Genomic DNA, 16,417 nt, shown 5'->3' on the forward strand with positions numbered 1-16,417 from the left:
GTTGGGTGATTTTCACCTATTTATTTACATCAAGTAAATACACAATATAGTACATACTGTACATACATTTTCCTTCACTTATAGATGTTTTTTACTGTGCAAACATTGGGTGCATTACTTTTGTATTTGTATGTTATTGACAGAGGAAACCACAGTAGCTCAGTTCAAAGTACCTGGCTACGTGTGCCTTCATTGCAGGCAACCCAATGTGAGACTGCCCCCTAGTGCACACAAAAGGTTTTGTGAATCAAACCACAGGAAATACACTGGTCACAACTAACAAAAAACCCTGAAAAATCCATGGGCTGTCGGCAACCCTGTGGGTCTCAAGGAGTTAACAGTGTTCCACCATCAGAGGTTAGGGTTAGTGTAACGATCTCCTGGTGCTCCTGGAGCTCCAGGCAGACAGGGGGCCTCTGTGGAGAGTCTTTTCCAGGGAAAGGTCTCCGTCCCAGGGTACGCTGACCCCCTGCAGCCCCCCGCCAGCTGTCCTCAGGGTAGTGAGAGTCTTATTGAACCAGTTTTTCTTAGATGCCTGGAGGTCACTGGTGAGGACTCCTCTCTGATGCTCCAGCTCCTGCAGGACAAAGGGAGTTAGAGAAGCACCGTGGAAACTTCCAGACTGAAACTTGTAGACAAAAATGTCTAGACTTTAACTTCTAGACAGTGGCTTCTATCATCCACGACAGGAAATAGGTTTAGGTCAAGTGGAGTGCAAAACACAGTTTAAAAGTAATTGAGGAGAGTTTGGCTCAGAGTCAATATTTGTCAGACTTCTATATAGGTTTCATTGCTGTGGGTTAGTTGCATCCAATGCACCCTACGCATTTAGCAGTATCATAGTGATAAAGGCCGAATCCCAATACTCCCTTACCCCTTCCCCCTAGCCCTTAGTTTACCCCTGGCCCTTGGACCTCGAAACTGAGGGGTAAGGGCTACATATCCCTAAGAAATGGGACGCCACTTGGTTACAGGAACGTCATCTAGCACGTATCGATATCTCCAAAGCAAGTAGTGTTATGCACTGATATTAAACGAAATTCGCTGCTATTGCTAATGGAGTGTCCTTAAAACTGTAGACATGCTAGTCAAAGGAATGCGGGACTGTTGTGCAATTCAGCACTGTAACATTAACGTACCAAACTAGCGATTTTTAGAAACGTTTCAATTAGGAAAATGGTTGCAAATATATATGTTCATGACTGTATATAACACAAAACAAGACTGTCATAATTAATCAATTAATAAGCCGAAAATATTACATTTATCGGACTCTCTGGATGATGAGGCCGCCATTGTTGCCGGTCACGCAGTTCTCACATAGCCCTAGGTTTCAAGTAAGCTCCCGATCTTACTTGGTTTTAAGGGGTGTAGTCTTAGCCCTTCCCCTAGCTCAAAAAGAGTATTGGGACACCACTAGCTCTCACAGGAACACGCAAAACTAAGGGGAAGGGGGAAGGGGGAGAGGGAAGGGGGAAGGGGGAAGGGGGAGAGGGAAGGGGGAAGGGGGAAGGGGGAAGGGGGAAGGGGGAAGGGGGAAGGGGGAAGGGGGAAGGGGGAAGGGAGAGTATTGGGATTCGGCCTAAGGTTCTGGTGTGTTGAGCTACAAGATTACTGACCTGAATCATGCAAGTGGCCTCCACCATCTGTAGCTTGGTCTGAACCAGCTCCTTTTCCAGCTCTTGAACCTGGGCTCTGAGAGACTCCTTCTCCTGGTCCAGTCTCTTGCCTGTGTGTGTGCGCTGGTCTGGTGGCACAGTACCAGAGGTAGTTAGGGTAGGTGTGTCTGTGGAACCGGTGTCGTCTGATGATGTGGGTCTGACGTCTGTGTGGAGGAGCTGGGTACAACGAGAACAAGCCTGCACAGCACTCTGGGGGTAGAGAAGGAGCGGGGTGGGGGTGGGGGTAAAGGAAGACACAGAGAGATGGAGAAAGAGAGAAAGAAAAAAAGGGGACAGGCGGGCAGATGACGAGAGAGGGTATTTATGAATTTACATAAAGACGGTTTTACATACTATCTGTCAGTTTTCTAAAATTTAAATATCCCCTATTCAAAATGTCCTAATAATAATAATACACTTGTGGTATTTTGCCAATTTTAAATCTCATTAAAAGTAGTATGGTTAGTGGCCTTACCTTCAGAGCGTCCAGCTCAACTCTCTCAGCACACTGCTGTTTCTCCAGCTGGCTGGTCAGCCGAGAACAGATCTGGAAGTAGAAAATGTGTCTTTAAATAATCAGCAGAAAACTGTGATTACCTAATCTTATGACAAACATTGTTCACCGTGTCTGATAGCTGAGATGTGGTTATTTTGCATTGTTCCCAGTAAATACAAACCGTTCCTTGACTCTGCAAGGTCTCCTTGACCAATGAAATACTTGTAAAACTGCACTTTGGATAACTGTGTCTGTATAGTGAATAGAATGTTTAAAGGAAGCATTTGATGTACCTGTTTGTAGTCTGTGATGATGCCTGATGACCTTATGACCTCCAGATGTGCTTTCTCCAGCTCCCTCTGGAACACCTCTTTCAGCTGGCAACAATAAAAGTAGGATCTGACTTTGCTGGCAGCCAGGAGATGAACCTTGACCTCAAACATTACCAGCCCTTGCTTTGTCTCTTACCATGGCAGCTTCCTCCTCCTTCGCTCTCTTCTCTCCCTGTGTCTCCTGCAGAAGCTTTCGGCTTTTAACCAGCTCTTTAGTGATCTCATCCACTTGGTCCTCTGTCTGTCAACAAAGTACCTTGAGGTCAGGAGTCACGCTTTGGAATTTGGGGAAGGGTTCAAGGTCAGAGGTCAGGGAAGGGAGAAGAGGGCTTGGGGACAGGGTTCATGAATGGGTAGAGTTGGCGGTAGAGGGTGTAGGACTAGGACACAAGAGGGTAAGGTAGGGGCAAATCTTGGGCTCAGGGGTCTGGGTCAGTTACTGGAGGACATTTACCTGGTCCAGAGCGTTCCTCAGCGAGATCTTACTGGTTACAAGTCTGTGAGCAAGACTGTCGTTCTCCTGCTCCAGACGTAGACTGGCCTGCTGCAGCTCATGGTTCTCCCTCTGCAGAACACAACACTCAGTCAGGGTCAAACAAGAATGTGATCAAACCTATGTATCGGACTTGTGACCTTGCAATCATCAGTCATTGGTGCATACACCCGTCCTGTCTCAACATAACCTGTCAGTCACATTCTACCTCAACACTCAGTCAGACTTGACTGTACCTCAAGAGAATGTAACTACATAGCTCCCAGAATATAGCAGGATTAGAACACACAGAATGTAAACAACAAGTCATGCTTTCATGAAACATGGTGTGCAGAACACTAAGAACAAGTAGAGCAAAATGCAATCAGTCCGGTTGGGAGCATGAGAACAGGAGGGGTAGGTAAGAGCAAGAGCAGAGAGGGTGAGGCAGGTATAACCGGGGTGAAAGAGAATGGAGGTTTTGCTTGTATGATGATGGATGGTGGGTGTGTGTGTGTTTGGGGGTGATAGTGGGTGTGATTCAAACTGGTATCTGGTGGATGAGATGGGTGGGGTTGGTGTGGGGCAGGGGGTGCTGGTGGGAACGTGGGAGCATGTGTGTGTATCTTACAAGGTATCTGTCTATAGGATCCTCCTTGTGCGGCCGCTGCTGGCTGGCTCTCAACTTGGCTTTCTTCACCGGAGCCTGCAGAGGAGAGGAACACACAGCTTACATCAACAGCTGCCAAGTGCAACTTCCACTCCGAGAAAAGTTATCACAACCACGGACGGTGGGAGATGGATGGAGTGACATGAAGTACAAGACTGATCCAATGGAGATCATTACCAAGACAGAGAAAAATAAAGAGTTCTAGAAAGCTCAGATGAGTAACAATCTCAGCTCTGGAGAAGATCCTGTTGTCACGGCAATGAAAAAAAGGTTGCGATTGTGTTATGGTTGTGTTCCTGGTGTGTTGCGTAATGGTCATGTAATGATGGTGCTCATGGTGTGTTATGTTGTGGTTGTGTTCAAGGTGTGACCTTACTGTGTGTTTGGGTTTAGACTCGGCCACCAGGCAGGCCAGGATCTCCTCCTCGGACATCTGGTCGACAATGTGAGCGTCGTATGCCACAGCGATGGACACCTCCTCCATCATCCTGACCAGCCTTTCACAGTCCTGCCCACAGGTGGGTAAACACACACACAGGAGCACTAACACACACGTGCACACCCACACAATAACACTGACACACACTCAGGAGCACTTAGTCACAGAGGAACATGGACACACACACACACACACAAGAACACTGACACTAACAACTAAACAGGCAGAATTGCAGTCACACAGACAGTCAGTCACACAGACAGAGAGACAGACAGAGAAAGACAGAGGTTAGCTGCGGTACAGCAGTTCAGATGTAAAACATGTTTCAGATCTAATGAAGCTACCGCAGGTCCGACAGCCATGGAGGAGATTCTCAGACTCTCATGGAGGAGATCTCACCTTTGCTGAGATCCCAGATGACCAGGAACGTTTCAGGCAGTGTGTTGATGTTGAAGGAGCTGCAGGTCAGTGCAGTCGACTGATACAAGGGTAAAGTCCAGCAGACACAGCTGAGATGACTCCACTGAGAGAGAGCAGGTCCAAAGGTGTACTCCGACAGGTGAAAAACACAGAGACGCTCCCACAGGCAGGTAGAACTCCCCACGATGCACACTCTCACGCAGCTCGACTTGCTAGGTGAACACACACTCGCAGCACACACGGTGAGGTAGAGTAGACGATGGATGGGCAACGACTGGTTTGACAGGTGCGTATGAGATCAGTGGGACTGTATTTAAGTGACAAACACTTGGACACGCCCCCTTCTAGTCCTTTCTACCCTGTCTGTTTTCTATCTCTCCCAGTCCATGCCTCCACACCCTGAAACCCTATCACTGTGCATAAACCCCCTGAAAAAGTCCAAGGTGTGTGTGAGTGGTCTTGTTTAACTAAGGATAGTAAACTAAGAAGAAGTGGACCTCATGGGGACATTTTCTTGGCCCCCACAACTTCAAGTTGTAATTCTAGGGTTGTTCAGGGTGTTCAGGGCTAGAATTAGTGTTAAAAGAGTTGGCTCTCACTTGGATAGCAAAACAAACATGCATGTGTGTGTATGCATGGGTGCATGTGCTGCATGTGAACATTTGACAACTGTGTACAAAGAGAAACTTACACGGGTGACCTCACGTGTTGCAATGATCTCACACCTCACCTTGGCATTTCATTTGACTTGTTTCCCATCACTCTACACTCTCTTCAGATTTCCTCTCTACCATATCCCTCTTTTCTCTGGCCCGCCTGAGACCATCCATGTTGGAGGGCTTCTTTGTTAACAGTGCATCTAGAGAGAGCCCCCCCCCCCCCCCCCCCCCCTTTGTGTAAGGTGGGCTGGTCTCTGGTGGTATCTAGGATATTCCCCCCAGGGTGTAGGTGTGAGTGTATCTCCTCACAGCTATTGTCTCTGGAAGGAGCCGTTCTGCAGGAGTGAGAACTGGTCCAGCAGGTATTGACAGTAATAACAAGAACATGGTGAATGACATACAGGGCACAGTCTGATCTTATTTAAACTCACTTTCTCTTTCCATTTGACCTCTTAGTTATCCCTTATTTCGTTTCAGTGGTGCTGTAAGAAATGTTGGGCCTTGGTAGTCTGTAGTGTGTTCGACTCTGTGTGTTGTTCTGTCAAACAAGTTCAACCTCCCAGCTACATTTGGGCCTAAATCTGTCTGAGTCATGTCACCGCCACTGTATCCTCCCTTCCCTTAGTGAATAAAGACACAGGGGTTTCCAGGCAGGTACAAACATTTATTTATCTTCAAAAAGGAACATTCTGTGAAATATGTGGACTTTTTTTTTGTAATTTGTACTGTTCTCAGAATATCTCATATGTATCTTAATACAGAACAACCTCTGAAAATACTTATCTGGAAATAAAAGAGTAGATTAAAAAAGAGAAAAACATCATATACATCCACGTTCCTTGAAGTGATTCTAGATATCTGATTAATACAGGAATGGTGATTTCTAAAACTAAATATCTATTTCCTGGTCTAATCTAAGCAGCAGTGTCGTCAGTGAAAGTGCTGCTCCCAGGTGAACCAAACATGATGTGTAGAAGACACTTAAATAAGCACATGAATTCATCATAATTATATCTATTTCTTTTTTTCACAACCTTATCACCATAGAATCATGAGTAGAGGGGTTGAGGTACAAAAGATCAAACGTGAGGAAGAGGACTTCAGTGGAAAGTACAGTGAGTGAGAATACCAAGCAAAATCATCAATTTTGAATAAATACTTTTCTCAATAGTCGTGCGTAACTCAGAAGTGCTTGTTCCTTGGTATTATAATAAAGGGGATTCAATAATTTCAGAAACACTCAGAGGAGCACAGAGCAGTAAGGGCCAGCACTGACAAGGGGGGAAAGACATGTGTTTGGCAACAAACCATGTTGTATTACAAATCCATGATGAAACCTTAAACCAAACAGTCACATCTCATGTGATTCCCCTCAGAGCTCTCTAAAGGGTTGCAGCTCACACAGAGCAAGTGGGATACTGGTTACTGGAAGTGTTGTCGTCAGAGAACCAAGATGACATACAATTAGCCCTCGTTTTGTTCCCAACGCCTTCACATTTTGGTGTTTAATGGAGAAAATCAAAGAAGGGGAGAGAAAGAGACAGAGAGAGAGAGAGAGAGAGAGAGAGAGAGAGAGAGAGAGAGAGAGAGAGAGAGAGAGAGAGAGAGAGAGAGAGAGAGAGAGAGAGAGAGAGAGAAAGAGAGAGAAAGAGAAAGAAAGAGAGAGAAAATTGCATGAAGCACAATGGGAAAACAGAAAGAAGAGGAAGTTGAGGGAGAAACTAAGGTGCAGCAGCAGAGTAACATGACATCACATGAGAGCTTGTCATCTGCTGCTACAGCAGTTGTTTCCCCCACTACAGCAAGACGTGGGCCTGCTGTAGAAGCTTCCCCAATGTCAATGCTCTGTCTGTGGGAGGAATCTGAGTTGGATGCAAAGGATCTGGATCTATCTGAGCTTCTTGCCATGTAGCAGAGAAACATGTATTAGTGTGTGCGTGAGTCTGTTTTTGAGTTGATGTGCACTGTGTCTGTGAACAATTGCAGTGCATTTCTGCATCAGCACATGCAGTATACACTATACCAGTGGTATTCAACCCCAGTCTTCAGTGCCCACTGTCTTGTGTGTTTTAGTTGATTCCCTGCTCCAACACACCTGTAGTTAACAGGCTTCAGCAGAGCTTAATAACAAGCCAGTCATCAAGCCAGTATCAGGTGTGTTAGAGCAGGGGAACATCTAAAACATACACGACAGTGGACCATGATGACCAGGCTTGAAGACTACTGCACTATATTATACTGTATCTGCAGTGTGTGTGTGTGTATGTGTGTGTGTGTGTGCCTGCAGTCTGCTGCATGTGTGTCTGTGTGTGTATATGTGTTTGTGCGAGTGCATGTGTGTGTGCCCTCAGCATGTGTGCTTATCTGCAGTCTGCTGCATGTGTGTGTCTGTGTTTGTGTATGTGTGCGTGGGGGGGCAGAGGGGGGGTGGGGGGGGGGGGCAGGGTCAGACCTGGGTGCTGTAGGGCCTGGTGACAGGGTACATGTCCACAGGGCTGTAGTAGCTCAGAGGGGAGGGGCCCTGAGGGGTTACGGACAGGGGCAGACACACCCCTGGGTTGTCGTAGTGATAGGTGTGGAAGCCAAGACGCTCCCCTCCATTGCGCATGTTGTCTGTGAGTCCGGAGCGGAGGTAGCAGGGGGAGCAGGTGGGACAGTAGTTATGGAGGGGTCCTGGGTCCAGAGGCTCGAGGGAGAGAGAGGTGGAGGCAAGCCCGTCTATCCCAGCAGCGTTGCACACGTTGCAGGCGCTGTGGAGCTGGGACTCCCGCCCCACCACAGAGCCCATATCCACCTCTGATTCATTCTTTTTGCAGCAGTAGTACTGGAATACAAGGCGAGAGGGAGACAGGGAGGTGAAGAGAAGGAGCGATGGAGATTGGGGCGAGAAAGGGGATGGAGAAAGAGACCGGATGAAAAAAGATAAATAATGAGGGAGACAGGGAGAAAAGAGAATGGAATAAAATACAACTTTATTGTCCGTCCAAGATGGGAATTTTGACTTTGTCATCAATTTCCATAAAAAATATCACATACAGATAGACTATCCAATTCACTTAATACATTCTATACATTCACTAAAAGCTTAACTCACAGCCAACCTCTACTCTGAGAGGTAAAGAGGTAGTGAGACACAAGGAGACACACAGAGGCATACACACAGTGTTACCTGGAGCCTACAGTAACAGAGTACTGCTACAATACACAGCAGTATCACCGCGGCAAGAATTCCTCCAGTTATGACAACAGTTCCAGCTGTCATTCGACCAGCTCTCCATCAAACCCTGGAGAGAGAGGTAGGAGGGAGAGATGAGAGAGATAAATAGAAAAAGAAAAACTAAGACAGAGACACAGAATGAGACAGTGAAATCCACATCATTCATTAGCTACAGCTCTAATTGAAATGAAAGAAAGCTTGCATCTTAATGAGTACCAGTAAGCATCAGAATTGTACTCACGTTCAACAATGGGTTCTGAGATACCTAGAAAGAAAGAGATTACAACCAAATTAGTTTTCATTAAATTCTGTAGACAAGTTTGTTTGCATTTAGGAAACAAACTTTATAACAGGCAAACATAGAAATTCCGATGGTGCAGGGCCACTTACATCAGAAGAGCGCTTAGAAAGGGAGGAGCCTGAGAAGGGGGAGGGGCATACGAGGCCTGTGGGAACAGTGGTCTCGAAACCTCCTCTAACTGTGACTCCTGGAGAGAAATGGAGAGAGAGAGAGGTGGAGGACAGAGAAAGAGAGAGAGTGAAATAAAAATTTAAGAGAAGAGTTATTTGCTTGAAATGTATAAATGTGATAATTAAAGTCAAATATCTAAGAGGGGTGGAAGTTTAAGCAATGCCAAACACCTCCACAAGATGTCAGTGGCAAATATAGTGCAACAGTGTGGTGTGGATCTATTTAAAATTCCAAGTATCTCTATGTGTGTGTGTGTGTATGTGTGTCTGTGAGTCTGTGACTCGATTATCTCACAAACTGGGTATTGTATGAAGTTAAAATGCGGCAGGTGTATGGCTCAGGCCCCAAGGACATGCTGGTAAAATGTTAAGGTAAAAATGTGGGTTGGCTTTATATCCATCACCAGATAAAGCTAGCTACCTATCTGGTTGTCAGCAGCTAACATTAGCTAAATATACTATGCATATGCATGACAGAAGAGCAGCAGTTAGCATGATGTAATTCCAAGTTCCAACAGGATAATAGTAGAGGGAGGTATATTTTCATTAACATCTCAGTCCCCATTTTAAAAAGCCCAATTTAGTCCTAGAAATAGTCATCATGTGTATTATTGCTTCCTGCTTACACTGCCCTCAGCAGGCACATTCATGTCGTTCAGGAGAATGAGCGGGCTGGAGAACATGCTATAGCTTGAGGACCTGGTCTATGACCTGCTGCTTCTACTCAAGAGTAGCTTGGTGACGACGAGTGTTAGTGTGTGTGTGTATGTGTGCGTGTAGGTCTCCACATCAGGCAACTCTTCCTGTGCTGTATCTCCCTTGCGTCATCGCACTAAATTATATACAGAATAGGCCAGGTTAATGCAGTTAAAAGCAATGTGAAGTCTCTCTTTCTCTCTCTCTTTCTCTCTTCACCTTCTCCTCTCTCCTTTATCTCACTCGACCTCGCCTGTTCCCTTTGCTATGCATTCCTCCCTCTCTCTTTCATATGGTTCTCTTACTCCAACCCCTCCCCTCTTTCACCTCCCACTCACTGTCCTTTGCTTTTTCCTCAAATTTTTTCCTCTCTGTCTGTCTGGCCTATGTCAAACCAAATCTTAACCACCTCCAAGCTCTCTCAGGTTAGGAAAAGAACATATTGGATTCGGAAGGAGAGAGAGGAGCCCAATTAGATAAGAGATCTCATGGCTGATCATGAAGTTAGACACAAACCTCCCTGTAGCCATTAACCACAGATTACATGGAATATTTGGAAATAGAGGAGACTAGGAAAGAAACAGACCAGGCTGGGGTCTGGTTCACAAGACAAGCCTAAAGAAACATTTTGATTTGACAACCCCACACATGTTGGCAGGTGTAAGCACACACACCTTAAAACATAAAACACACAAATGAAAAAATGTAAATGTACACATGCCTCAGAGCCCACAATGGGGTGGGCTGTGTCCTTAGTTCCTCAAGAGGGATCTGTCTAAAAAGCATACATTATTCACCTGAGGAAGTGAAGTAAACCATGGAAGAAGAGAGAATATTTCCTTCTCATGTCACTGACGAGGCAAAAGAACTACCACGATCTTTCATCAGATACGGCTCCAGTATTAGGTGGTGTATATGGATTGCTGTATGTGTGTTCAGCTTAGGTTGAGAAAGCTGGCTTTAGCTGGACTTTGTCAGCAGTGCTGTCACTTTCTCTTTCTTTCTGTTACAACACTGAGTCTGCAGATCAATAAATACACACAGCCTACACACACACACACATCTTACACACACACAAACACATCTTACACACACACACAGCCGACACACACAGCCTACACAGGCGGGTGGATCGGTTATATACAGCTATCTGTTAGACTGTCTGCTTGCTAACTGTCCACCATGACCTCTGTCCACCATGCCCTCGATCCATCTTGCCCTTGGTTCCTCTCCATACTGGCAGGCATCACAGCAGCTCCAACAGGTGTGTCCTGTCTGGACACTTAAGTCTAGCTGCCCACTGTCTCTACTGGTCTGGTGAGCCGCGGTGTCACAGTGGCATCTGGGAGAGGAGTCATATACTCATTCTTTCCCTCTCCATGTGAGCTGAAACTCACCAAATCTTTCTCCAACCCAAAACACACACACACAGAGTAAAGCTCCATGACGACTGAAATACGTAAGAGGCACCATCAAGAATCATCAATAATGTCTGTGTTCATTAATAAAGTTAATAAAGTGACTCACAGTGATGTTCATTCACAAGCCAGCTATGCTTAGTAAATCCCACTGTTCTCAATCACAGTCCATCTCTGCAGCTCAGGGCACCTTTCATCACCAATGTCACACAGCTGAGGGCAGGTTGGAGGTCACGTGCTGGTCCTAATGGGTTGTCCCCCTTCTCCATGCCAGAGAAGAGCTCTGATAGTCAGGCAGCACATGAGTAGATCCCTGATATATCCACTCTTAAATAATCATATGAATATTTCGGTGAGGTGGCCTCGAACTATGCGCTGGAAATCACAGTGATCCTGCAATTTTAAAGCCCAGAGTCTTCAATTATTCAAATATCATTCCTTTAACAATATTTTTCCATCACCGGGTGATTTATCCAGGTAGTAAAGTCAAGGAGTCTCTCTAGCTACTGCTAGAGAAGCACTCATGGCTGCGTGTAAGGAGAGAAACACAGCCACATCTAGGACAGACACACCACTCGCAAAAATGAACAATGGCACAGCCACAAGGTAGGGAGAGAGAGAAGAAGAAAAAAATACAACAATGTTTTCATTGTCAAATAGCCTTTAGAGGATTCAATCATACCTCCAATCATGTGACTGTCATCCCTCACTGTGCATGGGATTGGTGCTTCCGCTCAATCTGAGAGGAAGCAGTCATATGTGCAAGGAGCTCACTGGAACACCTGGGCATGATGTCTTGGTGAAGTGAATTAGTTTCAGTATAATGCACAGTAGTCTTCAAGGTGAGGACTCACTGCCTTACTCTTTGAATGTTACAGCTTTGACACACCCATGTATGAGTATGTACACACATCACGCACACATCTAACACACACACCTCACCTGTAGAAATCACCATCAGGGGGAAAGCATCCTGGCATCCAGGTATGGACCTTCCTGCAAAGCCCTCTGGGAAAAGACAAATTACATCATCAGCATGGACATCATCGTCAGGACTGGACTGTGACAACTCTGAGGACCAATTAAGCGACAGCATCATCTGAATAGTGGTCCTGGTTCTAGAAAGTGACCTGTTAGTTTTGTATAGAGGGATACAGGAATGTGACTGTGTTCAGTCCAGTCATTAGTAAGTAGGACAACTTCATTTCTCTACAACCACATATAAAACTTGGTTAAGTATTATTGGTGGGATAATCAATAACGAGAAGATCAAGGTCGAAATGATGGGTGTTAGAAGTGATGTGTTTGTGTGTCTGTGAAAGAGTGAGTTTTCAAAGGCAGTTACCTATTTCACACAAAATGAAGAATGATAAATCAGCACCTAGCAGAGAGGACCATAGACTGTGTGATATACTACATCAACCACAACATCACTTCTCTCACGTTCACTTTAACTCAATTAAGACCATGCCAGAGGTGAGGGGTGGCCGTGACAGCATGGGAACCAAGAACGGACGCTCAATGAATCCATTCAAATCTTACCTCTCTGACTCAAGCCTCTGTATCTCAGTGTTTGAGAAGCCGTGAGTTAATCTTTTATCATTCCCGCCGGTTTGATGTTCCTCGAAAAAGGCTATGTCGCTTTAGCCCTCACTGTATTGTGCGCTGATCTGCTTGGTTAGCAGAAATGATTCCCCTGTTCATTACCGAGAGCCTCTCCTGTTCAACGGCGGTACTCTGGTCTTGCAGGCAATTCCTTTTCTCCACGTTCATCTGCTTCAAAGTGGCGAAAGGGTGTGGATTATCATCGCATCTCCCCCGTGGAAGCAGTGAAGTGAGAGACATTCATCCGGATGGAGAGTGTCACAGATCGGCATGGCTCCGTCCACAGTGCGGTTCACCGCAGGGAGTATAGCTACCGCTGCTGGTCCCTCGGGGAAACGCAACAGTGTGGAATGGCAGTACCTTAATGGGGGTGGGGGTGGGAGCGGTTAACGCCAGACGCGAAACCGTTAAAGCAGGATACAATCAACGACGTCACCGTGCATACGATAAAGATAAACCAGTCATAATAATGTGTTACATAGATATCCATCTACTTTATTATTCCAGAACTAAATCATTTACTCAAACGTTTGACTGAGTAGCCAAATGGATTAAGAATCTAATAAACTGAAATAAACGTGAAAAATGTATAGGCCTAATAGGCGTATACGCCTTACCTTCACACAATCTTAGATACTGAAAGCTTGTGTGCTAAAACACTTAAAAAGTTTTGAACCTATACTCTCGTGACGCTGGTGCTGAAATTGGGTCAGGCCTTCAGGATCGCACAGGAGGGAAGTTGATCGGCTACTTGTCGCCACTTAACTTTTAAGGTAATAGTTTCTCACAATGTTTTAATTTTTCAGCTATTGCAGTTTGTATCTTAGTCTGAATGCCGACAAAGTCTGTTCGAAATCAAAACATGATTTTGGGAAAGAAAACTACATTTCTGACTGAGTCTGGGACACATTGTAATAGCCTATAGGGATCTGCGGAGACTATGCCCCAGTCTTAGGACAATTTCTGTCTCTCGCTTTCGAGCTGTCCGGAGTCAGTTTTATGGTCGGCGATTTGATGAAGATGCGAGAGCCTGCGGGTAGCGGTTATTGCTGCTCCCACTGAATAAGGGAGTCCACACTTTACAGCAGCTTAGACGACACAGTCCACTGCCTTGATTAATTCAAAATCTGCACCACACACACAAACCTTGCCCATCAATCTCTCTCACATGATCATAAACATGTCCATCTTTTCCTGCGTTCTCTCAGACACAGAGAAATAGTGGGATATGTAGAGAGAGAGAGAGACATGGACAGAGGCAGAGGGAGAAAGATAAGGAGTGAGAGAGGTGTCGTTTGTGTGTGGGGGTGAGAGAGAGATGGAGAGATATGTGGAGTGTGTGTGTGGGGGTGAGCAAGTTGGGGAGCAAAAGCACAACATTCTCACCGCATGACTTCAGTTCATTACTGGCTTTGCAGGCTTCCAAAAAAGAAATTAGAATGACAACAGGAATGTTAGCTCCTGGAATGTGCCGTAGCCTAGCTCCATAGTCGAACTGGCCACTAACATACTCACGATGCCCCCTGGTGGATGAAGTACCATCAACCAAGTCGCTGGGAAAAGGTAAAATAAAAGTTATAAAATAGCTACCTACCGCAACTTTACATACCGTAAAGTAAAGCAAATTATTCGTAGCCAACACTAAAATAAAATACAGGATATCTACAATGACTAGATTGAGAATAAAGAACATTATTGCAACTACACACAATAATTCTCCATTGTGGTATGGGGGATGCTTGTGGGTTTGAAAGAGATTGCCCTTGAGAGTGATAGTGACATTACTTAAAAGTTCATGTTAACAAGATAATTGCATAATGAAATTCCTTGGTAAAATAATTGTGAAATATCCCAGAATCAGAAACGACAGCACACAATTTGTAGACTTTTTCCACATCACATAGACATTTTTATAAATGTCAACATGTTATTATGCACCTTTGAGTTTTTATATGTATGGTTTATAAAAAAGGCACAGTAAAGCATAAAGTTGCTTGACAGAGTAAAACATTATTTGGCAATCCCAATTCTTGCACTTGTCACTCCAAGCCAGCCTCAACCTACATGGTTTAACCCAGGGAAAAGATTACTACGTGGCCTCACTACAAGCCAAAGTGCACCATTCCAACCACAAAGACTTGACACAGTGTGGGACTTTGGTTGCAAGACTTTGGAACCAAGTGTTTTTCTTAACCAAGGTCATGCCCTCGCTAGTCTCTGGCGCTGAGGAGCTTGAGAAGTTCAGTTCTGTAACAAGAGCTGTAGAATATTCAATCTGGAAACAATCATACATTAACCTTGAATATTTCTCTTATACTGATATTTGGCATGGTGTTATGGAAAAGGAAGGCTACTTTCCTTTCAGATTCAGTAAGACATGGCAAACAATCTACCAGAAATATTAAAATACTTAAATCCTCTAGTGATTTCAATTATTTGAGCAATAACATTTTAGCTGTACAACTTGATAGTTATCAGGCTCTAGCACCTTCTAACAGAGGGAATCATAATAAGTTTCCCTATTGGCTGCATATTATCTGTTTTTCTCTATTTACAATAAATTCTGTCCTCTGACCTTCATGCCTCCGAGAGACTTTGCCAGTGTGTTATCTGGTCATTATTGTTGCCTTGTTGAGGTGCACTTGTTGACTCTTCCCAATCAGCCAGGTGTCTAATACCCAGAATTAAGCCTGAAGTCAAAGCATTGTAGCGGAGAGTGTTACAGGTGCCTGACAATTGTGGCCCGACACATGTCACTTGCTGTATACTGACTTTTTCAAACTGTACTAACTGCTTGACCTAAGAGCACCTCACGCTTCTCTTACCTGTACATTTGTGCTTTGCAGTACCTGCAAAACGGGCCACTTTTTGCACGTTGTATTTGATGCTATTTGAGGCTATGCTGTTGCCACGTTTTTACTGTTCCACCATGGGATTATGCAATATTGTAGTTGAGATGATGTTACTTTTGCACTGTGTATGGTAAAAATACAGACCGTTCTGTGGGACTAACCACTGACATACTGTTAGAACTGTGCCTTTCTGGGGACAAACGAGTTAAACTCTGTGTAAATTGTCTGAGATTTATGAACTCTGTATGCAAATATACACACGTTTCATAGATCCCAAGTTAGTAGCCTACTGATTGTGCATGTGAAGGAGCTTGTTGCCAAAAAGGCTTAAACTCCCATATTTTACCCTTTTATTTTAATTTGCTGTCTGGTGCCTCTTCTGGCCATGTCCCAGATTTTAAAAGACATTACACCTCAGCAGTCACTTTCCTGGTGTGACAGGTGCTACTGTCCCTTTAAGAGAAAGTAAACGACTGCACCCAAGACATGATGCACCTGATAGGCAGCCCAAGCCTTTATCATGTATGGTGGGTAGCATTCAAACTCCATTTGTTAGTTTGAGGTGCTGTTTCCTCTGTGCCATATAGTTTAACCTCAAAACACCTTTTTGTTGAATAATTAATGCTTCTATGTTGTTTTTGCGTGCATGGTTGCTGTGTTTGTGGGGGGCAAAGTCAGGGATGGTCTTTTTCCCTTGTCGCCTGTAAGACTTAAATTTCGGCACCTTGCTCTCCCATCTTTCCCCTGTGAGGAAAGGTTATTTTGGTTCCTTAGGTTTCAGCAAGAAAACGCTTTAGAAACTGTTAAAATAAAAGTGAAACTGATACATCGTGAATCTTTATCTTTGCTTTCATTTGGTTGTTTGTTAGGTGTAACACCAACGACCACCTTGTAATGCTGAGTAAATAAGTTTGATAAGCAAGAACAAGTTAGTTGCCTAACTGGTCACTCAACAGGTCAAAAATAACATAATTGCCAAAAAAGAAAAATGTCAAAACAAATAATGTTG

At 44.7% G+C, this 16,417-nt stretch overlaps 2 protein-coding genes across 2 annotated transcripts; both read right to left on the bottom strand.

Annotated features, from left to right (window-relative positions):
* On the bottom strand, positions 1-4,788 carry LOC124485639 (rab GTPase-activating protein 1-like). The gene is made up of 9 exons (XM_047047358.1): positions 4,470-4,788; positions 4,008-4,285; positions 3,593-3,667; positions 2,944-3,054; positions 2,626-2,730; positions 2,451-2,534; positions 2,137-2,208; positions 1,620-1,871; positions 1-577 (listed from the first exon to the last, which is right to left on the bottom strand). Exons 2-9 carry the CDS (start codon positions 4,116-4,118, stop codon positions 365-367), a joined length of 1,023 nt encoding a protein of 340 aa, XP_046903314.1. The 5' UTR covers positions 4,119-4,285; positions 4,470-4,788; the 3' UTR covers positions 1-364.
* Positions 4,789-7,594: 2,806 nt separating this feature from the next.
* LOC124485660 (protein FAM163A-like) lies at positions 7,595-12,892 on the bottom strand. The gene is made up of 6 exons (XM_047047389.1): positions 12,494-12,892; positions 11,894-11,959; positions 8,757-8,854; positions 8,608-8,631; positions 8,319-8,433; positions 7,595-7,973 (listed from the first exon to the last, which is right to left on the bottom strand). The coding sequence occupies exons 5-6, from the start codon at positions 8,409-8,411 to the stop codon at positions 7,596-7,598; spliced, it is 471 nt and encodes a 156-aa protein (XP_046903345.1). The 5' UTR covers positions 8,412-8,433; positions 8,608-8,631; positions 8,757-8,854; positions 11,894-11,959; positions 12,494-12,892; the 3' UTR covers position 7,595.
* Positions 12,893-16,417: the final 3,525 nt, after the last annotated feature.

Source organism: Hypomesus transpacificus, chromosome 3, assembly GCF_021917145.1.
Source record: "Hypomesus transpacificus isolate Combined female chromosome 3, fHypTra1, whole genome shotgun sequence".
Classification (NCBI taxonomy): Eukaryota; Metazoa; Chordata; class Actinopteri; order Osmeriformes; family Osmeridae; genus Hypomesus; species Hypomesus transpacificus.